The 15,300-nt window shown below is 60.6% G+C and overlaps 4 protein-coding genes across 4 annotated transcripts; 3 read left to right on the top strand and 1 right to left on the bottom strand.

Annotated features, from left to right (window-relative positions):
- Nucleotides 1–5,019: 5,019 nt before the first annotated feature.
- Nucleotides 5,020–7,255, top strand: WHR41_05744 (uncharacterized protein; the record flags this gene model as incomplete). The annotated part of the gene is made up of 2 exons (XM_069374349.1): nt 5,020–6,252; nt 6,321–7,255. The coding sequence occupies exons 1-2, from the start codon at nt 5,949–5,951 to the stop codon at nt 7,253–7,255; spliced, it is 1,239 nt and encodes a 412-aa protein (XP_069228499.1). The 5' UTR covers nt 5,020–5,948.
- Nucleotides 7,256–9,307: 2,052 nt separating this feature from the next.
- Nucleotides 9,308–10,685, bottom strand: WHR41_05745 (uncharacterized protein). Its single transcript, XM_069374350.1, has 3 exons — nt 10,483–10,685; nt 10,207–10,428; nt 9,308–10,144 (listed from the first exon to the last, which is right to left on the bottom strand). Exons 1-3 carry the CDS (start codon nt 10,557–10,559, stop codon nt 9,409–9,411), a joined length of 1,035 nt encoding a protein of 344 aa, XP_069228500.1. The 5' UTR covers nt 10,560–10,685; the 3' UTR covers nt 9,308–9,408.
- Nucleotides 10,686–11,261: 576 nt separating this feature from the next.
- WHR41_05746 (uncharacterized protein) lies at nt 11,262–12,536 on the top strand (the record flags this gene model as incomplete). The annotated part of the gene is made up of 1 exon (XM_069374351.1): nt 11,262–12,536. The coding sequence occupies one exon, from the start codon at nt 11,262–11,264 to the stop codon at nt 12,534–12,536; it is 1,275 nt and encodes a 424-aa protein (XP_069228497.1).
- Nucleotides 12,537–13,032: 496 nt separating this feature from the next.
- WHR41_05747 (uncharacterized protein) lies at nt 13,033–14,418 on the top strand. The gene is made up of 5 exons (XM_069374352.1): nt 13,033–13,129; nt 13,185–13,239; nt 13,296–13,814; nt 13,883–13,946; nt 14,011–14,418. Exons 1-5 carry the CDS (start codon nt 13,082–13,084, stop codon nt 14,216–14,218), a joined length of 894 nt encoding a protein of 297 aa, XP_069228498.1. The 5' UTR covers nt 13,033–13,081; the 3' UTR covers nt 14,219–14,418.
- Nucleotides 14,419–15,300: the final 882 nt, after the last annotated feature.

Raw genomic sequence — 15,300 nt, forward strand, 5'->3', positions numbered from 1 at the left:
CGAACCACCCACACGTGCCCCCGCGATGCCTTTGCCCGCGCGAACTGGCGGGATGACATTCCATCCGCCGGCATATTCCATGCATCTCCACTTGCCACCGTCCCGCCGGGGGGTGCGACAGGTCTGCAGCCAGCGCACGAGAGCCAGTAACAGAGCGCCGGCCGAACAGGCGTCCTCTGACCGCCACCAATTTTCGCGTCCTGCAGGCCCCGTGCTTTCGTCGCGCCGCGCGCGGAGGGGGGCATCGTGGCCAGTAGGCAGGAGCGCTAGGGACGTGGAAGGATCTGGCGGCGAGCGTGCAGGCGTCGAAATGCTGGGTGGCAATCCCGTCGAGCCCCTGTTGGCAGGGCGCTCGCCGGTTGAGGTGATGTGCTCCAGGGATGTGAGGTCCGGCTGAGCAGGACGAAGCGAGGCTTCCCTCGCCCGTCGAGCGCGCGTTGACCACGGCAGGAATCGTGGCAGCCGTCATAACGGCTGGGAAAACAGTCGCTTAGAGGCAAGCGAGCCGTTGCCAGCTGGAGCGGCAACCTGATCCGGTCGCTCTCGAGATGAAGAGAAAACGAGCCGTGTCATGGTTTACACGAGGCAGGCAGATGCTTGCCTGGGGCGGCTGTGAAGAAAGCAAATCCACGTCCGAGGGTCACCCGACGTGCTCTCGGATAGTAGGGGAGTCTGCTAACCGGGCGTTCGTCACGCGGATCGTGCGCGGCGAAGTTGGGTATAGCTGCGGTCAAGGAGGTGAGATTCGACTGGGGTTATATTGATCCGGTGGGCGTGCGCCTGCTGTGCATCCGCGCATGCAAGCTCTCCCGTACGCGTGTTTGACGTGTCGCCTGCCTGATTCGAGGAAACTAAACCGGACGGTCGATAGTCGATGCGATCAAGCAGAGAGACGGCGCGCTGTTGTTGCACGGGAGCTCCTTGTTCGACGGGAAAATAATGCCGCCGTGTTGCACACAAAAATAGGGCGTAAACAAACAGCGTGCTGCCTGTCTATCTGACGAGGCCGTGCTTTGCATGGGGTAGCGGTGGCTGGAGGACGGTTCAGGCACGGCGTGGTGAACCTTTGGCGCTCGCGAGTAAGGCGGCTGCTTAATAAACATGAGAGCCCAATGCAGTCGCCGTGGTTGCGAGTCGTGTCTCGATGGCTAGGCCAGATTGGGCGGTGCGCCATCTAATATGCGTTCCGGGCGGCGTCATTTGCGCAATCTTCCATGTAGGCATTCCCCATGTTTGTCGTCAGGGCCAGCTCGCCTCGCTTGATTAGCAAGCGACCGTCGACTGACTCCTGCCCACGCAGCAGACGGGCACGTGCGGCGGCGAAATCAAGATCTGCCAGGTGCTGTATGTGTTGGCGCTGGCGTGTCGACGGGCCAGGCAAGGCACCTTAGGCGGCGACAAGTGCAAAACGACGGGGGCGCGGCGGCCTGAGGTCTGTAGAAGAAACATCGAAGATCCATGGAAGGGCGGCGGGCGCGGCAGGATTGGGCAGGCACGAGTCGCACGAGTCGTTGCCAAACGTGCAAACGTTCATCGAAGAAGGGCGCTCAGGCTGGGCAGGGCGTCACGTGCGGCGGTTGGTGTTGGGCACGGGTGTGTCGCAGCAGGCTGATGCTGGGCGGGCGCAACGGTATCCTGCACGCACGCGCTATCGTTGCAGCTTGATCGGCTTCCAGAAGGCCTCTGCGACACGCGATGCGAGTCAGCGGCGAGTCGATGCACCGGCGCACAGGTCAGGGTCGCACCCAACCCGCCTGCGCGCACGGCGAGGCAGGCGATGGCGGTGAGCGCTCGACAGCGACGACATCAGCGACCACAACGACGACGCCGACGCCTCTGTCGCAGGCGTCGTCGCACTCTCCGTGCCCCCGACGCGGCACGACAGGCGGCGTGAGTTTGCACGGCGGTTGATCTGGCGATCAGCCGGGCGATCAGGCCCGCCAGGCTGCTGGCAGCGCAAAGCTTCAGGCCCAGCGAGGCTCCCGAGTCTCCCCATCACACGTGTTGTCGGGCAGGCCGTTGCCCATCTGCCGTCATGATCAGCGCGCGACCCTGCGCAGGAGTGTGTAGATCTGCGGCCCCATGTCACTCGTACAGTCGTACACCTGCCAGCCGCCGAGCACAGCTAAGATTCCTTCTGCACGCTCTCGAAATTGAGCCCGGCAGCAGAGGTGCCTAGCGCAGCCAACGGTGTCTCTGCTAGATGGGCGAGAGCACGTCTCCGCCGTCCGCTCGGCAATCGACATCCGTCGCCGTCGCGGAAATCCACCAAGCGAGAGATTCGAGGCTGCGCGATCTTTGATGACCAGGAGCGCCGACGTCGCCACTCCGCAGGCAAGCACAGGTTAACTAAGCTGAACGATGCGCCCTCCGCCAACCCTACGTCCCTGCAATAATCACGCTTCGGAATCCCGCCCGCGATCTACATGCAAGCCGCGGCTCGCGTACGCAGCGCGCACATGGGCTGACCGATCGCAAACCGGGATCGCAATCCTGTCCTGTCCTGCCCTGCCCTGCCCTGCCCATCGCCGAAACGAACGAGACCGCAACCGCGCTCCTCCGATCGCCCAGTCGCATCTTCGCCTGCCCTTAGGGTTTGTAGAAAATTTCGCCCGCCGCGTGGTACAGGCGTGGCGAGCGCTGCGCCGCAGGGATGCGTGCGGACAGCTGCTGCTGAACGGGATCTGCGACGGATGCTGGTTGCCACGGATATTCGCAGCCTAGCACGGCGTCGCAGCACACGAGTGGCAGATGATCGCGAGGCGCCTGCCGTGGCGTGGCTTCGATGCGTGCTAGCACCCGAACATGCCGTGCGATGCGGTCTGGACCCGGCAAATTGGTGCACGCAGCAACACTCGCAACGACACAGGCGGCAACCGCGCGCGCCCTCTTTCTCCGCTCAGGAGGGTCGACAAGCGAGCGAATCCTGCCCGCCGACAAAACCGACGGAGTGTAATTTTGGTCCTCGAGCGTCGTGTGCATCTGCCACCAGCGGAGCGAACGAAGATCCACACGGCGCCAGAAACCCAACCCTCAGGCGCACACATCCGCCCTACACCTTACCGAGAGCGGCCTGCGGACGCGATAGTGCGCTGCCCGAAGCGAGCGCTACGCGTTACCTAGGATCCGGCGTCGGAGGAAGCGCGCGCGCGCGCGCGCGCGCTCGCGAACACAGGCAAAGGCACAGGCACAGGCACAGGAAGGCTAAAGGGTGGACGAACAGCAAAGTGGCAGGAGCAGCGGTGCAATTAAGCACAGCGATCAGCAAATGCGATGGCAAGTTCCGTGGCGTGGCAGCGGATCGACAGCACCTAGTCTCTTGGGCCGGCCGCATGTCGCGTGGGCGGCTGCCGATCACCGGCGGGTGCGAGGGTGCCGCTCCCACGCGGCCAGTGCGTGGCGTGGCGTGCCTGGGAGGGAGGGAGGGCGGGCGGGCGGCGGAGGTGGACGATGGATGATGGATGAATGGGCGGACAGGGCAGGCTGGGCGCGCGGGCGGTCGGTCGGTCGGTGGCTCGCCTTCGCTACCGCGGCCAGCAGGCGATGGTGCTGTGCTGCTCGCGACGGCGGCGTGCATGCAAGCGAGGCGGCGGGAGGGCACAACCCTTGCGCGCCACGTTGGGCGATCGGCGGCGCGGCGGGCATGCAGACGCCGTGTAGACTGGTAGTACCTAGTGTGTAGGCAGTACGGCTACTGTAGTCCAGCGACGCCTAGGCATGCAGGATGGCCAACGGTCGCGTCGTCTCAGATGCAGCGCCTCGCGATCCATCGAGCGCCCGCCCGGACGCCGCCGCGGTGCCATCTCCAAGGACCCCTCGGGCTCGCTTGAGCTTGGTGGGCGGTAGCGCTGGCGATGAAACGGCTGGCGCGGTGCCTCTGTGATTGCGACAGCGCCCGGCGCCTGTTTCGCCTGCACGCGAGATGACGCTGCGGCGCCTCAGCAGCCGCCGCCGACGCATCGCCGCCTGTGCGTGGGCTGCGGGTGGAGGTGGAGGATGCGCGGTGCCGTCCGCGGTGAGATGTGATCGTGTGGCTGCAGACTCGCGGTGCGTGGACGCCTGCCTCGCTGCGCTGCACCCTGCCGGACAGACACGAGGCGGTACCGTAGACAAGACACACAGCCTTCCGCCTCATGTTCGGTAATTGCACGTGCGAACGCTCGCTCGCGCGCGCACGCAGGGCATTGGCATGTCCTCGCAGGCGGCGGACGTGCTCGGCAGGGCGCGGTACTTTCCTCTAGCCTGCCGCCGCGTCAGAGCCCTCGCGATGATCTGCGCGAACCGGGTTCATCCTGCACCGCACATCTGCCCCGTCTGCACGCCTCTCCACATGCGTCGTCTGTGCCCGCGACCCTGTCCCAAACCTTGTCCTGGCCGCCCACGCGCTTGACAGGCACGCGGCACCGCTGCAGCGCCCGCCGCGACTCAAGAATTGCCCGACGCATGCAGGGCGGGAGCCTTGTGTCGTTGCTGATGCTGTGCGCACTACGCTGGAGTGAGTGAGTACCTTCGCCCACTGCCGTTGCCAGACGGGCTGGACGGCAACGCCAACCCACTGCCACACACTGCCTTACTCCTTCGCAGGTGAGTGAGTGCAGCCCTGCATTCAGGCGATCCAGTGCAATGCAACGTCTTGGTAGCGTTAGGTGGACTGGCACGACTGCGTAGCGCATCCTGGGGCCTCCCGCTGCTGTCCCGCTGCTGCCAATAGTCCGTCCGCGCGCCTCTGCAGCCCTGCCAGAGCCCGCCACACCGCGCACTCTAAGGTATCATGTCGGGGACGGCGACGGCGCTCACGTCTGCAAAACGGACGTCCCACCGCGAGCCTGTCCCCGGCTCCTCGTCACGCTCGTGTGCCTGAACGGCTGGCTGCCCTTCTCAGCCTCCTCAAACCTCCCATCCCATCCCATCATCCCTCCCACGCGCCACCCTGCGCCCATCCTCGCCGCTCCCGAGCGATCGCCTCCCGCCCACGCGCGCAATCTGACATCAATCTCCTCCGCCGCTGCGCTCTTGCATGCATGCCTGCTCGCCTGCCAGCCTGCACGCCGCCCGCCGCCGCCTGATCCTCACCATTCATCACTCCCAAGGCCAGGCACGCCGGGCTCCTTCGCACGCCTCGCTCCCTCACCGTGCTGCCACCCGAGCCAGAGACCACACACGCACATTCACATCATCACCCGGTCACCATCCACTCACCATCCACTCACCATCCACTCACCACCCGGTCACCACCCAGTGTCACCCACTGCCGCCTCGCCCTGGCGGCAGATCGTCATCGCCCGCCCTCTCACTGGCCCGACTCATTACTTAGTACCTGCTGCTCGGCCGATCACCGCTCCTGGCCCTGCTCGCCAAACGCCCTCCCACGCCTCCACCACCCTTGCCTCATCCGTCTGGCGCCCGCGCGTTGCGTAGATTAACAGCCAGGATCTGGCGCCCGCACCCCGGCCCGCTTGGAGCTCTCGCGTTCGAGGCCGAGCACTGCACGCCAGCATCACCAGTGCCACAGCCCGCCGCCCGCCCGCCGCCTGTCACTTCACTGCCGTCGCCCACTGACCACCCACCCATCCACTCATCCACCCATCCAGCCCACAGCCCTTGACCCCGGCCGTTGCTCGCACCTCAGGCCCGCTTTTCGACTCCCGGCCGCCGCGCGAGTAAGCTCGACCAGGCCAATCTACCTGAACGTACTCTTGCATCGGTACATCAATTTACAACGGAGATCACCACGCCGCCCGCTCGTCTGTCTGTGCGATCGACGAGATTGATCCCAGCGCCACGCAAGCCGGCTTGCACTCACATTGCATATTGGCGTCCTGCCGCGGCTCCTTCCTTCTTGTTGCCATCATATCCACGGCTGCATCCTCCTCTCTCTCTCTTCAGCAGTCGCTCTCGTGACGTACCTCCTCCAACACCACTCTCTACCACCGACGACTTTGGTCTGAATGGCAGCTGTGGGCATGATGAGCTACCCTCCGCGCGATAGCCTGCAGGGCTATTCGCAACAATACGTCCACTACGCCTCACGCGCCCACCAAGACCAGGCGGCAACCGTATCGTCGCTCGCCGCCAATCCCTACGCCAGCTATGCCTCCGCTCCTCAGCAGCAGTCGCAGGCGTACCAACAGTCGACGAGATCAGCTCGATCGTCACACTCACCCACGTCCGATGACGGTCAAAAGCCGTCGCTGCCGTCGATATCGAACCTTTTCGGTATGGTGGACGGCGAACGGTCGGGCCAAGAACGTGGTACGTCGCCTTCTTCAGCCCCTCACTCGATAACGGCAGTCGGCTTGTAAGCTAACGAACGATCCTAGCAGCGAAGAACGCACACGCCATCCAGTCTCAGCAGGCGCAGCCTCAATCGCAACCACAACCACAGACACAACCTCAATCGTACCCGGCAACACACTCCCAGCCTCAACCTGAGCAGTACCAACGACAGCAACACTCAGAACATCCGATGCGACAACAACACCAATTCCACCACCCGGCGCAACCCCCTCCGCAATTCGTAGCGGTCGCGCCCAGAGCAGAGCCGGCATCCCACCTACCCCCCAACCTCCAACACGACGCCAGCAACGCCCAGAGAGCAATGATCCCGCCCACGCCTCCCATGCGCACCGGCTCCATCGGCGAAAACACCCAAAGCCCCTCGACAATCTCGACCGGCTCCTCCCTCTCAGGCCAGCCCTTCTTCATCGGCTCCGCCCTCAACAACGTCGAAGCCGACCAACAACGCGCCCTCATCCCCCACATCCACAAACGCCCCTCCGTCCCCACCCACGCGCAAACCTCCCCCTTCGGCACCTCCCCCTACACAACCGCGAGCGCCTACTCCGCCTCGCCCAGCGCGCTCTCCGCCTCGGGCTCCTTCTACTCCCCCAACCAGCAACCCCCCGGCTACCCACCCAGCTACCAGCGGCCCCTGCCCGCCAGCTTCCCGCCCTCCGCGCCCCTCCTCCCCGCCACCAACCCCTGGGAGCACCACCACTACATCGGGCCCTCCGCGCACGCGACCTACCCGCAGACGCAGGAGCGCTACATCTGCCAGACGTGCAACAAGGCCTTCTCGCGGCCGTCGAGCCTGAAGATCCACTCGCACTCGCACACGGGCGAGAAGCCGTTCCGCTGCCCGCACGCGGGCTGCGGGAAAGCCTTCAGCGTCAGGAGCAACATGAAGAGGCACGAGAAGGGGTGTCACTCGGGCGTCGTGGGGGCTGTGGGGGGGATGGGGCTGGGGGGGCAATAACAGTGGGTGAGAGCGGGTTTAGCCGGCGAGGATGATGGAACTGAGGTGGGTTTTTGCGGTTTGTTGGTGAAGTTCGGTCAAACACGGCGTTTTGGGTTACAGGTCGGACGGGAACGACTCTAAAGGGGTCGGTCGGTCGGTTCGCGAAAGGGGGATTCGGAGTTTTCTTTTCTTGGTCCTGTCTTGTTTTATTCTTTTCTTTTCGAACTTCTCTCTGCAAAGGATACCATTTTGGAGCTTTTAGAAAGGAAGGGCCCGGCCGGCGTTTTTGTTTTTTTTTTTAGCGCGCAAAGAAGAAAGAAAGGAAGAAGCCCCCTCGAGGCGGGGTTTTAGATGATATTTCCGTTGCTGTTGTTGTTGTTGTTTTCTGTTTCGTTACGTCTCATGGGTCAGTCTGCCCGAGAGAGATTGGGGGGATTTTTCCATTCTGAGAGGATCGGGGTTTCTGTCGTGGCATTTTCTCTCTCTTTGTTTTTTTTTTATACTCAGGAAGGATACAAATCTGTGTACTATACCTTACTATACGAGCCCGGACTTCCCCCCATTTACATATACCTTACATACATACATACCTACATACACGGGCTCGAAAAGAGAAAACAAAAGCATTCCCAGCCAACGAGTCCAGCGTCCGATCTCATCGCGCGAATAACTTATGGTCAAATCGACGATCGCGTGCGAGAGAGGGCGCGCAGCGTGGTTTGGCATGCCGGGCAGGCCGCCTGACTGCGATCGTTCTTCTGTCCTCAGATGGCTCGTGGCGCGGAATTGTCAACGCCACTTTCCGGATTTCCGCTCCACTACCAGCAGCAGCAGCAGCAGCAGCATCATCACACGAACGAACGACAAAAGGAAACGCTTCCGTTGCATCCCCTTCCCCACAGCAGGCGAAGCTACATCACGTCCCAACACACTTCCACCCACGTCCCAGAATCGGCCGGGACGAAGAGCACAGGGCGGTCGGTTTGATTCGTTTGCCTCTAAATACTTCCTGGCGGTCACGATGGGAACGGAGTGTGAGACGTGCCAGCTAGCTGCTGTTCCCGCCGGGGATTTTCCCTCGTCGGCTGGGTGGGAGAGGGACGGTGGTGGGGAGACGGTCACGCGGGCGAGAGTTGGTTTTTTTCGCCTGGCGGGTTTGGAGTCGAGAGGAGAGGGCGAGAGGCTCGTTAGACGGATGTGGGCTGGGAGTCGTGTCGACTGCTACGGAGCGGCTTTTGGTGCCGGGACGGGGGCGGGGCTCTGGTGTCTAAACCTGATGGAGGGGTCGTTCGAGGTCCGTCTTTGCTGCTGCTCTGAGGTTGGGATGGAGGGATAGCAACCGGTGATTACATCCGCTCTTGTCACTGTAGCGTCGTGAGTGGTGTCGATGTCGGGAAGTTTGCACAGGTCATGCATGGGCAAGCAGACCATCGCGTCTCATCTTTTCTCCCCTTTAGGGAGGTCGTCGGTGCCAATATGACGGATCCCTCCGTTGATGGTTTTCTGTCGATGATTCAGACGGCTTGGATCTGTCGAAGCTCATTCCGCCATGGCATTGCTGTCTGTCTTTCAGAGTCAGAAGCACTGGCAGTGGGACTCGAGGGACGGCGACGATGCCTGGTTTCGTCAACGCCTGCTGCGCTGTAGGAATGAGGATGAAGAAGAAGAAGAAGGAGAAGAAGGAGAAAACCCAAGCTCGAAAGGGGACGTTATTGCATTGAGAGACTAAGCGAGCGCGACATGAAGGCTGCGAGATACCCCAACACAAAATACTCAAGGTACGAGTGCTATAGTGAGATTGCTCTCCCAACTCTTTGATGGATGTCAAAGATTTCCCACATCCGAAATGGAAACCGAGACTCATCAGCGCAACTAAGGCTATTTTCTTTCTGAAAATGATCGTTCGATACGTACGTAGAGCAGAAAACACCTGCGTGGTATGGGGGCATCGTTGCCAAAGAAAAAACCCAGAAAGATAACAAATCCAACCCAACCTGATCCCAGCCCAGCCCAAACCATCCCGTCCCATCCAAAATCAAAAACACCGACCCAAACCCAAGCCAAAAAAAAAAAAAACCCCACAAAAGCGCCAACCTCTTCCCATCCCAACGCACCCGACCAACCCTCCCATCTCAAACCTCAGATCCCCCCTTCGACCTCACAATCACGGCTCACCTCTGCGCCGCCTCCCAAACAGCATACGCCCCGCAAACATAGCTCCCCATCAGCATCCCGTGGTACCCGCCATACTGCGCGTCCTCCACAACGCCCACAACCTCATCCGCAACCCACCCTTGCAGCAGCCCCGCGCCGTAAACCGTGCTAACGAGCAGCATCTTCGCGACGTTGAACGTGAAAGGATCGTACGTGTAGCGCACGACGCGCACGCGCGCGTTCGCGCGCTTGACCGTGTGCACCGTCAGGTTGAAGAAGTAGGCGGCCAGCAGGGGGAGGAGCACGTTGGTGGTGGTCCAGAGGAGCGTGGGGAGCCAGAAGGCGGGCGTGAGGAGGACGAAGAGGTCGGGGAGGCGCAGGGCGTGGGATGGGATGCGCAGGAGGGGGAGCGAGGGGGTGTCGAAGGCGTATTTGAGCGGGATGAGGGCGCGGAAGAGGCTGCCGGCTTCGAGGAGGCTGAAGAGGAGGTGCACGGCGGCGAGCGAGGAGCAGGTTTCGCGCAGCGTGGAGATCGCTTCGGGGATGCCGGAGAGGGTGTAGAGGTCGGAGAGGTTGGCGTAGGATTTGGTGAGGGCGTGCTCGACTTCGTCGACGACGACGGTGGGCGAGGGCGGGAGCGAGGAGCGGCGGCGCTGCATGATGCTTGCTGCGGGCGTGCGGGCGCGCGTCATGGGCGCTGTGGGGGAGGAGAGGCCGGCGGCGCGGGTTGTGCTGGCGTAGTCGTCGTCGTCTCTGTGGGGTCTGGGGTTAGCTGGGTGGCGTGGGTGGGGTGTGGTGGAGGAGAGGAGACGAACTCGGGCTCAGACTTGACCTTTGTCGCGCGACGACCTCTGCCGCGCACGACGCTCTTGACTTCACCGTCGTCGCTGATGTCGCGGGTTGCGGCGGACTTGTGTGGCGTTCGGCGCGTCAGGAAAAACGGCTCGAAGGCGGGATCGCGCGAGAGGCGCGTCGCATTGCTGTGAAGGTGTTCGTCGAGCGCTTCGACGATGTCCGGCTTGTTCAGATCAGAGTCGCTGGGCGATGTCAGCGTATTTTTAGTAAATTAATATTGCCGAGTGAGCGCGTACAGATCCAAGCCGGCCTGGACGGCGAGGTCGATCAGAGAGGACTTTCGCTGCTTGCTGAGCCACGAGGAGGGAGCCATTTTGGGCGACAAATGTTACATAGACTTGGTCGCGTAGTTTATGCGATCGCAATGAGAGTAAGCAAGGGTGTGCGCGAGGCGTGATGGTGGCAGCGCGTGTGAAGGCAGTGGTACATGAGGTGGTTGCTAAGGACGGGCGCGTGTGCTGGAGCATATACACAAACAAAGCGGCGGTGGTGTGTCAGTCCGGGAGGTGGGGAGCTAGACTGCAAGCAGTATGGAGCCTACCAGAGGCGTGCGGCAGCAGAAGCAGCAGCATTCCAACCGCGCCTGCTGCCCTCTCGCCGGTGCTGGATGAACGTGCACCATTTCTACAGCTATCCTTTGCCGCCAGCAGTGCTCACGAGCATTGGCGCAGGTGAAGTTGGCACAAGCGGCGGCGACTAGGAGAGCGGCCCTCCGCAGCGTTAGGCACTCGCCGGCCGCTCGGGCATGCGGTCATCGCTGCGAATCCTCGCCTTTCCGCCGCAGCCAGACCGGACTTTTGCACCAGAGATCAACGGGGGCTTGACCACTCGCTGCGAAAACCACTCAACCCCTCCACCACCACATCGCGGCCTCTATACACCCATTGCACTTCTTTCACGCCACTCGCTGATTTTTGACGAATTTTCTGGCCTGCGATAAGTCTGGTTCCCGGCACCGGCGAAACGAACTCAGCACAGCGCATGCTGTAAGCCAGACGGCGCAAAACGAGCATTCATGGTCTTTGGCCGCGTGGCTTCCTACCTCTTCCCAAACGCCGAGCCTCAGTCGTCGAGTTCGAGCAGCTTTAGAGATGACGTTCTCGGCGCTCCGGCCCTCACAATGCAGGATATGCGACGGGAGAAAGAAGACTTTCGGCCGGATACCGCGCACACAGTAGCGGAACATGACGAGGAAGCGTACAGACCGCCGTATCTGCACGCGATGCTGGCGGGAGGGATTGGAGGCACCATGGGCGATATGTTGATGCACAGTCTGGATACCGTCAAGACGAGGCAGCAGGGAGATCCGCATCTTCCGCCGAAGTACACGAGCATGGGGAATTCATACTACACCATCTTGAGGCAAGAGGGAGTATCGCGAGGATTATACGGAGGAGTTCTGCCTGCGTTTCTGGGTAGTTTTGGAGGAACGGTCATTTTCTTTGGATGCTATGAATGGAGTAAGCGGTATATGGTCGATCACGGCGTCACGCCTGCTGCTGCCTATTTCGCCTCTGGTTTCGTCGCAGACTTGGCAGCGAGTCCCTTGTACGTGCCGACCGAGGTGCTTAAGACGCGTCTGCAATTGCAAGGCCGATACAACAATCCCTACTTTTTCTCGGGCTACAACTACCGCTCGACCTGGCACGCTCTGAGGACCATCTATCGCACAGAAGGCTTCCGAGAACTCTTCAGCGGCTACAAGGCGACGCTCTTCCGCGATCTGCCCTTCTCCGCTCTGCAATTTGCCTTCTACGAGCAGGAACAAAAATTCGCCAAGCAATACGTCGGCAGCAAAGACATCGGCCTCCCCCTGGAGATCCTCACCGGCGCCAGCGCAGGCGGCATGGCCGGCGTGCTCACGTGCCCGATGGACGTCGTCAAGACGCGCATCCAGACCGAGCTCGACCCCGAAGTCATCGCGCAGGCCCGCGGCAAAGCGGCCGCAGCTGCGAAATCAGGCTCCAGCAAGTCCCAGCCCACCACCGCCACGTCCTCGCAGCGCCCCACGCAGCCTGCATCCAGCAAGCATCCTAACACGCGCGGCCATCCAATTTCTACTTCCGGTGCCAGCACGGCGCTGAAGCAGCACGGTCAGGTCAGTCTCGACACCGAGAGCGTCATGAAAGCCTTGCGCATCATCTACCGCACGGAAGGCATCGGCGGCTGGTTCAGAGGCGTGGGACCTAGAGGTGTGTGGACGAGCGTGCAGAGCGGAACCATGTTGGTCATGTACCAGACGTTGCTGAAGTGGTTTGACGATCATCCTTTGGTAGATATGGACGATTAAAGGGACGGGATTTCGGCGTGTTGTACGAATATTGGAAGGCATTGCCCCGGCAGACATGACGCGTGTACGGAGGGAAATGGTGGAGGGGATAGATTCTTACTTCTTTTACGCATTGCATGGCGCTGAAACATAGAGACGAGGGGTGCAAAGGCCCTTTGGAAAACTATCTCGGCTCGTGTAGATTTATTGCATCTGTATAACAATATTGACATGCCTAGTTTGAATCCATGGATCCTAGATCACTTCATGACATGGCAGGTCATGTGGCATTGCAAGTATTTGGGAAATGCGACAGTATTTCGAACTATATATTTCTTCCATACCAGCAGCCAAATTGGAACAACCATTTCCACTTGTCAATCAGTAAACGAAGTGAGAATGTCGTGAAGCTACCTAGACTGTAGCAGATCCGCGATGAAACAAGGGTTTCGTCTTGATGGCCCGTGCCCAACTTCCACGTCGTACCCCGAAGCTGCGCGTCGTCCAGCGATCTGGCAGTTTGGCAGGCAGCATTGCGATTCCCTTTCTCCCGCAACACATTAAACATGGCGAACAGGCAGGGTTATGATGTCGTCGTCGATGTAGACGCCGAGGTAAGCTTCACTTCCAGGAAACAGTAACAGCGCATTAGCTAACCAAAACCACCAGGGCGATCTCGGCCATACCGACCTTCAAGAAGACAACCTCGAATTCCACAACTCCAGTGAGTAATCCACGCATACCCAGATCGCCTCAGAATTCACTGACCCCATCCCCTAGCCTTCGACAACCCCTCCCGCACCTCCAAAGCAGCCCCCAACAACTCCTCCTTCCTCAGCTCCGGCCCAGGCGGCAGCCAACAGCCCTCCTCCAAGCGCCTGCTCTGGAGCATCGCCTTCTACCAGCAGTTCTTCGACGTCGACACGAACCAGATCCTCGCGCGCTGCCGCGCCGCGCTCTACCCACGCCAGAACTTCCTCGACGTCCTCGAGGGCAACCCGGACCTCTACGGGCCCTTCTGGATCGCGACCACCGTCGTCGTCATCCTCTTCCTCACGGGTACGATCAGCCAGTACCTCGCGAGCACGGGCAAGGAGCATTTCGCGTACGATTTCAAGCTGCTGAGTGGCGCTGCGGGGTTGATCTATGGATACACGGCTTTCATCCCGCTCGCGCTGTGGGGCGTGCTGAAGTGGTTTGGGAGTGAGAGCGCGAATTTGATGGAGTGCTGGGCGCTGTACGGGTATGCGAACCTGATCTGGATTCCCGTTGCGCTGGTGTCGTGGTCGCCGTTGACTGGTGAGTTTCGCTCGTCCCCTGCATTTCCTATCACTGTTCTGGTGCATTGCTAACAATCCCATTCCCAGCCCTCAACTACGCCTTCGTCGGCGTCGGCCTCGCCCTCTCCGCCGCCTTCCTCTTTCGCAACCTGTACGTTGGCGCTTCTTTTCCCCCCCATGTCTACTCTACTGACCTTTCTTTTTTCCTCGAACAGCTACCCCGTCGTCTCCGCCATCGACGCCAAGCCCTCGCGCATCCTGCTCATCGTCGTCGTTGCCCTGCACGCGGGCCTCGCCATCGCCATCAAGATTCTGTTCTTCGCGCACGGCAGCCCCGTCTCGGACGTTCCGGCCAAGCCGTCGGATCCCATGCAGGATGCGCCGCCGAAGGAGGGCGGGGAGGGGAGGATGTTTTTCGCGTAGGCTAGGGGTTTGTCTTCCGCATAACGAAGAGGCGATGCGGCTTGGTGCTCTGGAGGCCGTCCGCGTTTTATCTACGTTTGTATTTTACCTGTACGTCTGTGTTCGGCATTGTAGGTGTTTTGAGCGAGGGGTTCCTTGCGTGTGAGGAGTTTCGTCAACGTGTCATTTGCCTTCGGATCGAATTTTTGAACGCTTTCCCACCCTCTATACGAGCCCGGGCAAGCATTCTGGTCGTCTATCATGTTGAACGACATCGTTCCGTGAGTCCGTGAGACCGTGAGGGTACTTGGGGTAGTTAGGGTTAGGGTATGTAATCAATAGATCCGCAGGATCACGTTGTTTGGTGGGATACTGTCGTTTTGCCTCGTCTCTTGATGGATCTTTGTGTTTTTTTTCTCTTGAAGAACTTGTTATGTGCCAATTTAGTCTTATGGATCACTTTCGGGTCGTTCGTGTTGCTGCAAAGGTCCGAATTGTAAGAAACGCGCGAAGATCCGCCTCGACACTCCCGATTGATCAAGCACACATACGGTTGAATTGACTGCAAACAACCTACGACTTAGCTGTCGACACCGCAAGAAATTAGTTGGCACTACCAGCTCTACAACAGAGCAGATCGATGCACCAGATGAGGTCACGTCGTTCGAGCCATCAGAGTAGCAAACCACCTCGCAGCGCCCTGCTTAAACTTGGCGCCGCCCACCCCCACCTTTCTCCTCCCCGCGACGTCACTTGCACAAAGCGAAATCCCACTGCAGAGTCACAACCTCGCCTTGCAGCCTCGCCTTGCCCGCGAGAGAGGACGCGAGCACACACTGAATCACTTCCCGTAGTCACCGTTCCCTGCCGCTCTTAGGCAGCCGTATTATGAGCAAAGCGTGCACCACCACCCTAAACCTCCCACCCTCCTCCGACGACCCCAGCAGCCACACTACTCCGCCCGCCGGCCAAATTTTGCCTCCCGCACAACCACCACCCGAAAGCTGCGCGAAAGGTCCCCACTTATATCGAACCCGCACTTAAGTGAAAGCCCGGCGCCCTTTCCCACACACACTTGCAGCCGCCCGTGTGTCTCTCACCTC

The sequence above is a fragment of the Cladosporium halotolerans genome (genome assembly GCF_011745625.1).
Source record: "Cladosporium halotolerans strain TM138-S3 chromosome Unknown Sca19, whole genome shotgun sequence".
Lineage (NCBI taxonomy): Eukaryota > Fungi > Ascomycota > Dothideomycetes > Cladosporiales > Cladosporiaceae > Cladosporium > Cladosporium halotolerans.

Coding starts and splice junctions, on each gene's coding strand:
- WHR41_05747 (XM_069374352.1), top strand. CDS start 13,082: ATGGCGAACAGGCAGGGTTATGATGTCGTCGTCGATGTAGACGCCGAG. Junction 13,130..13,184: donor TCGTCGATGTAGACGCCGAG/GTAAGCTTCACT, acceptor CAAAACCACCAG/GGCGATCTCGGCCATACCGA. Junction 13,947..14,010: donor GCCTTCCTCTTTCGCAACCT/GTACGTTGGCGC, acceptor TTCCTCGAACAG/CTACCCCGTCGTCTCCGCCA.
- WHR41_05745 (XM_069374350.1), bottom strand. CDS start 10,559: ATGGCTCCCTCCTCGTGGCTCAGCAAGCAGCGAAAGTCCTCTCTGATC. Junction 10,429..10,482: donor GTCCAGGCCGGCTTGGATCT/GTACGCGCTCAC, acceptor GACATCGCCCAG/CGACTCTGATCTGAACAAGC. Junction 10,145..10,206: donor AAGGTCAAGTCTGAGCCCGA/GTTCGTCTCCTC, acceptor CAGACCCCACAG/AGACGACGACGACTACGCCA.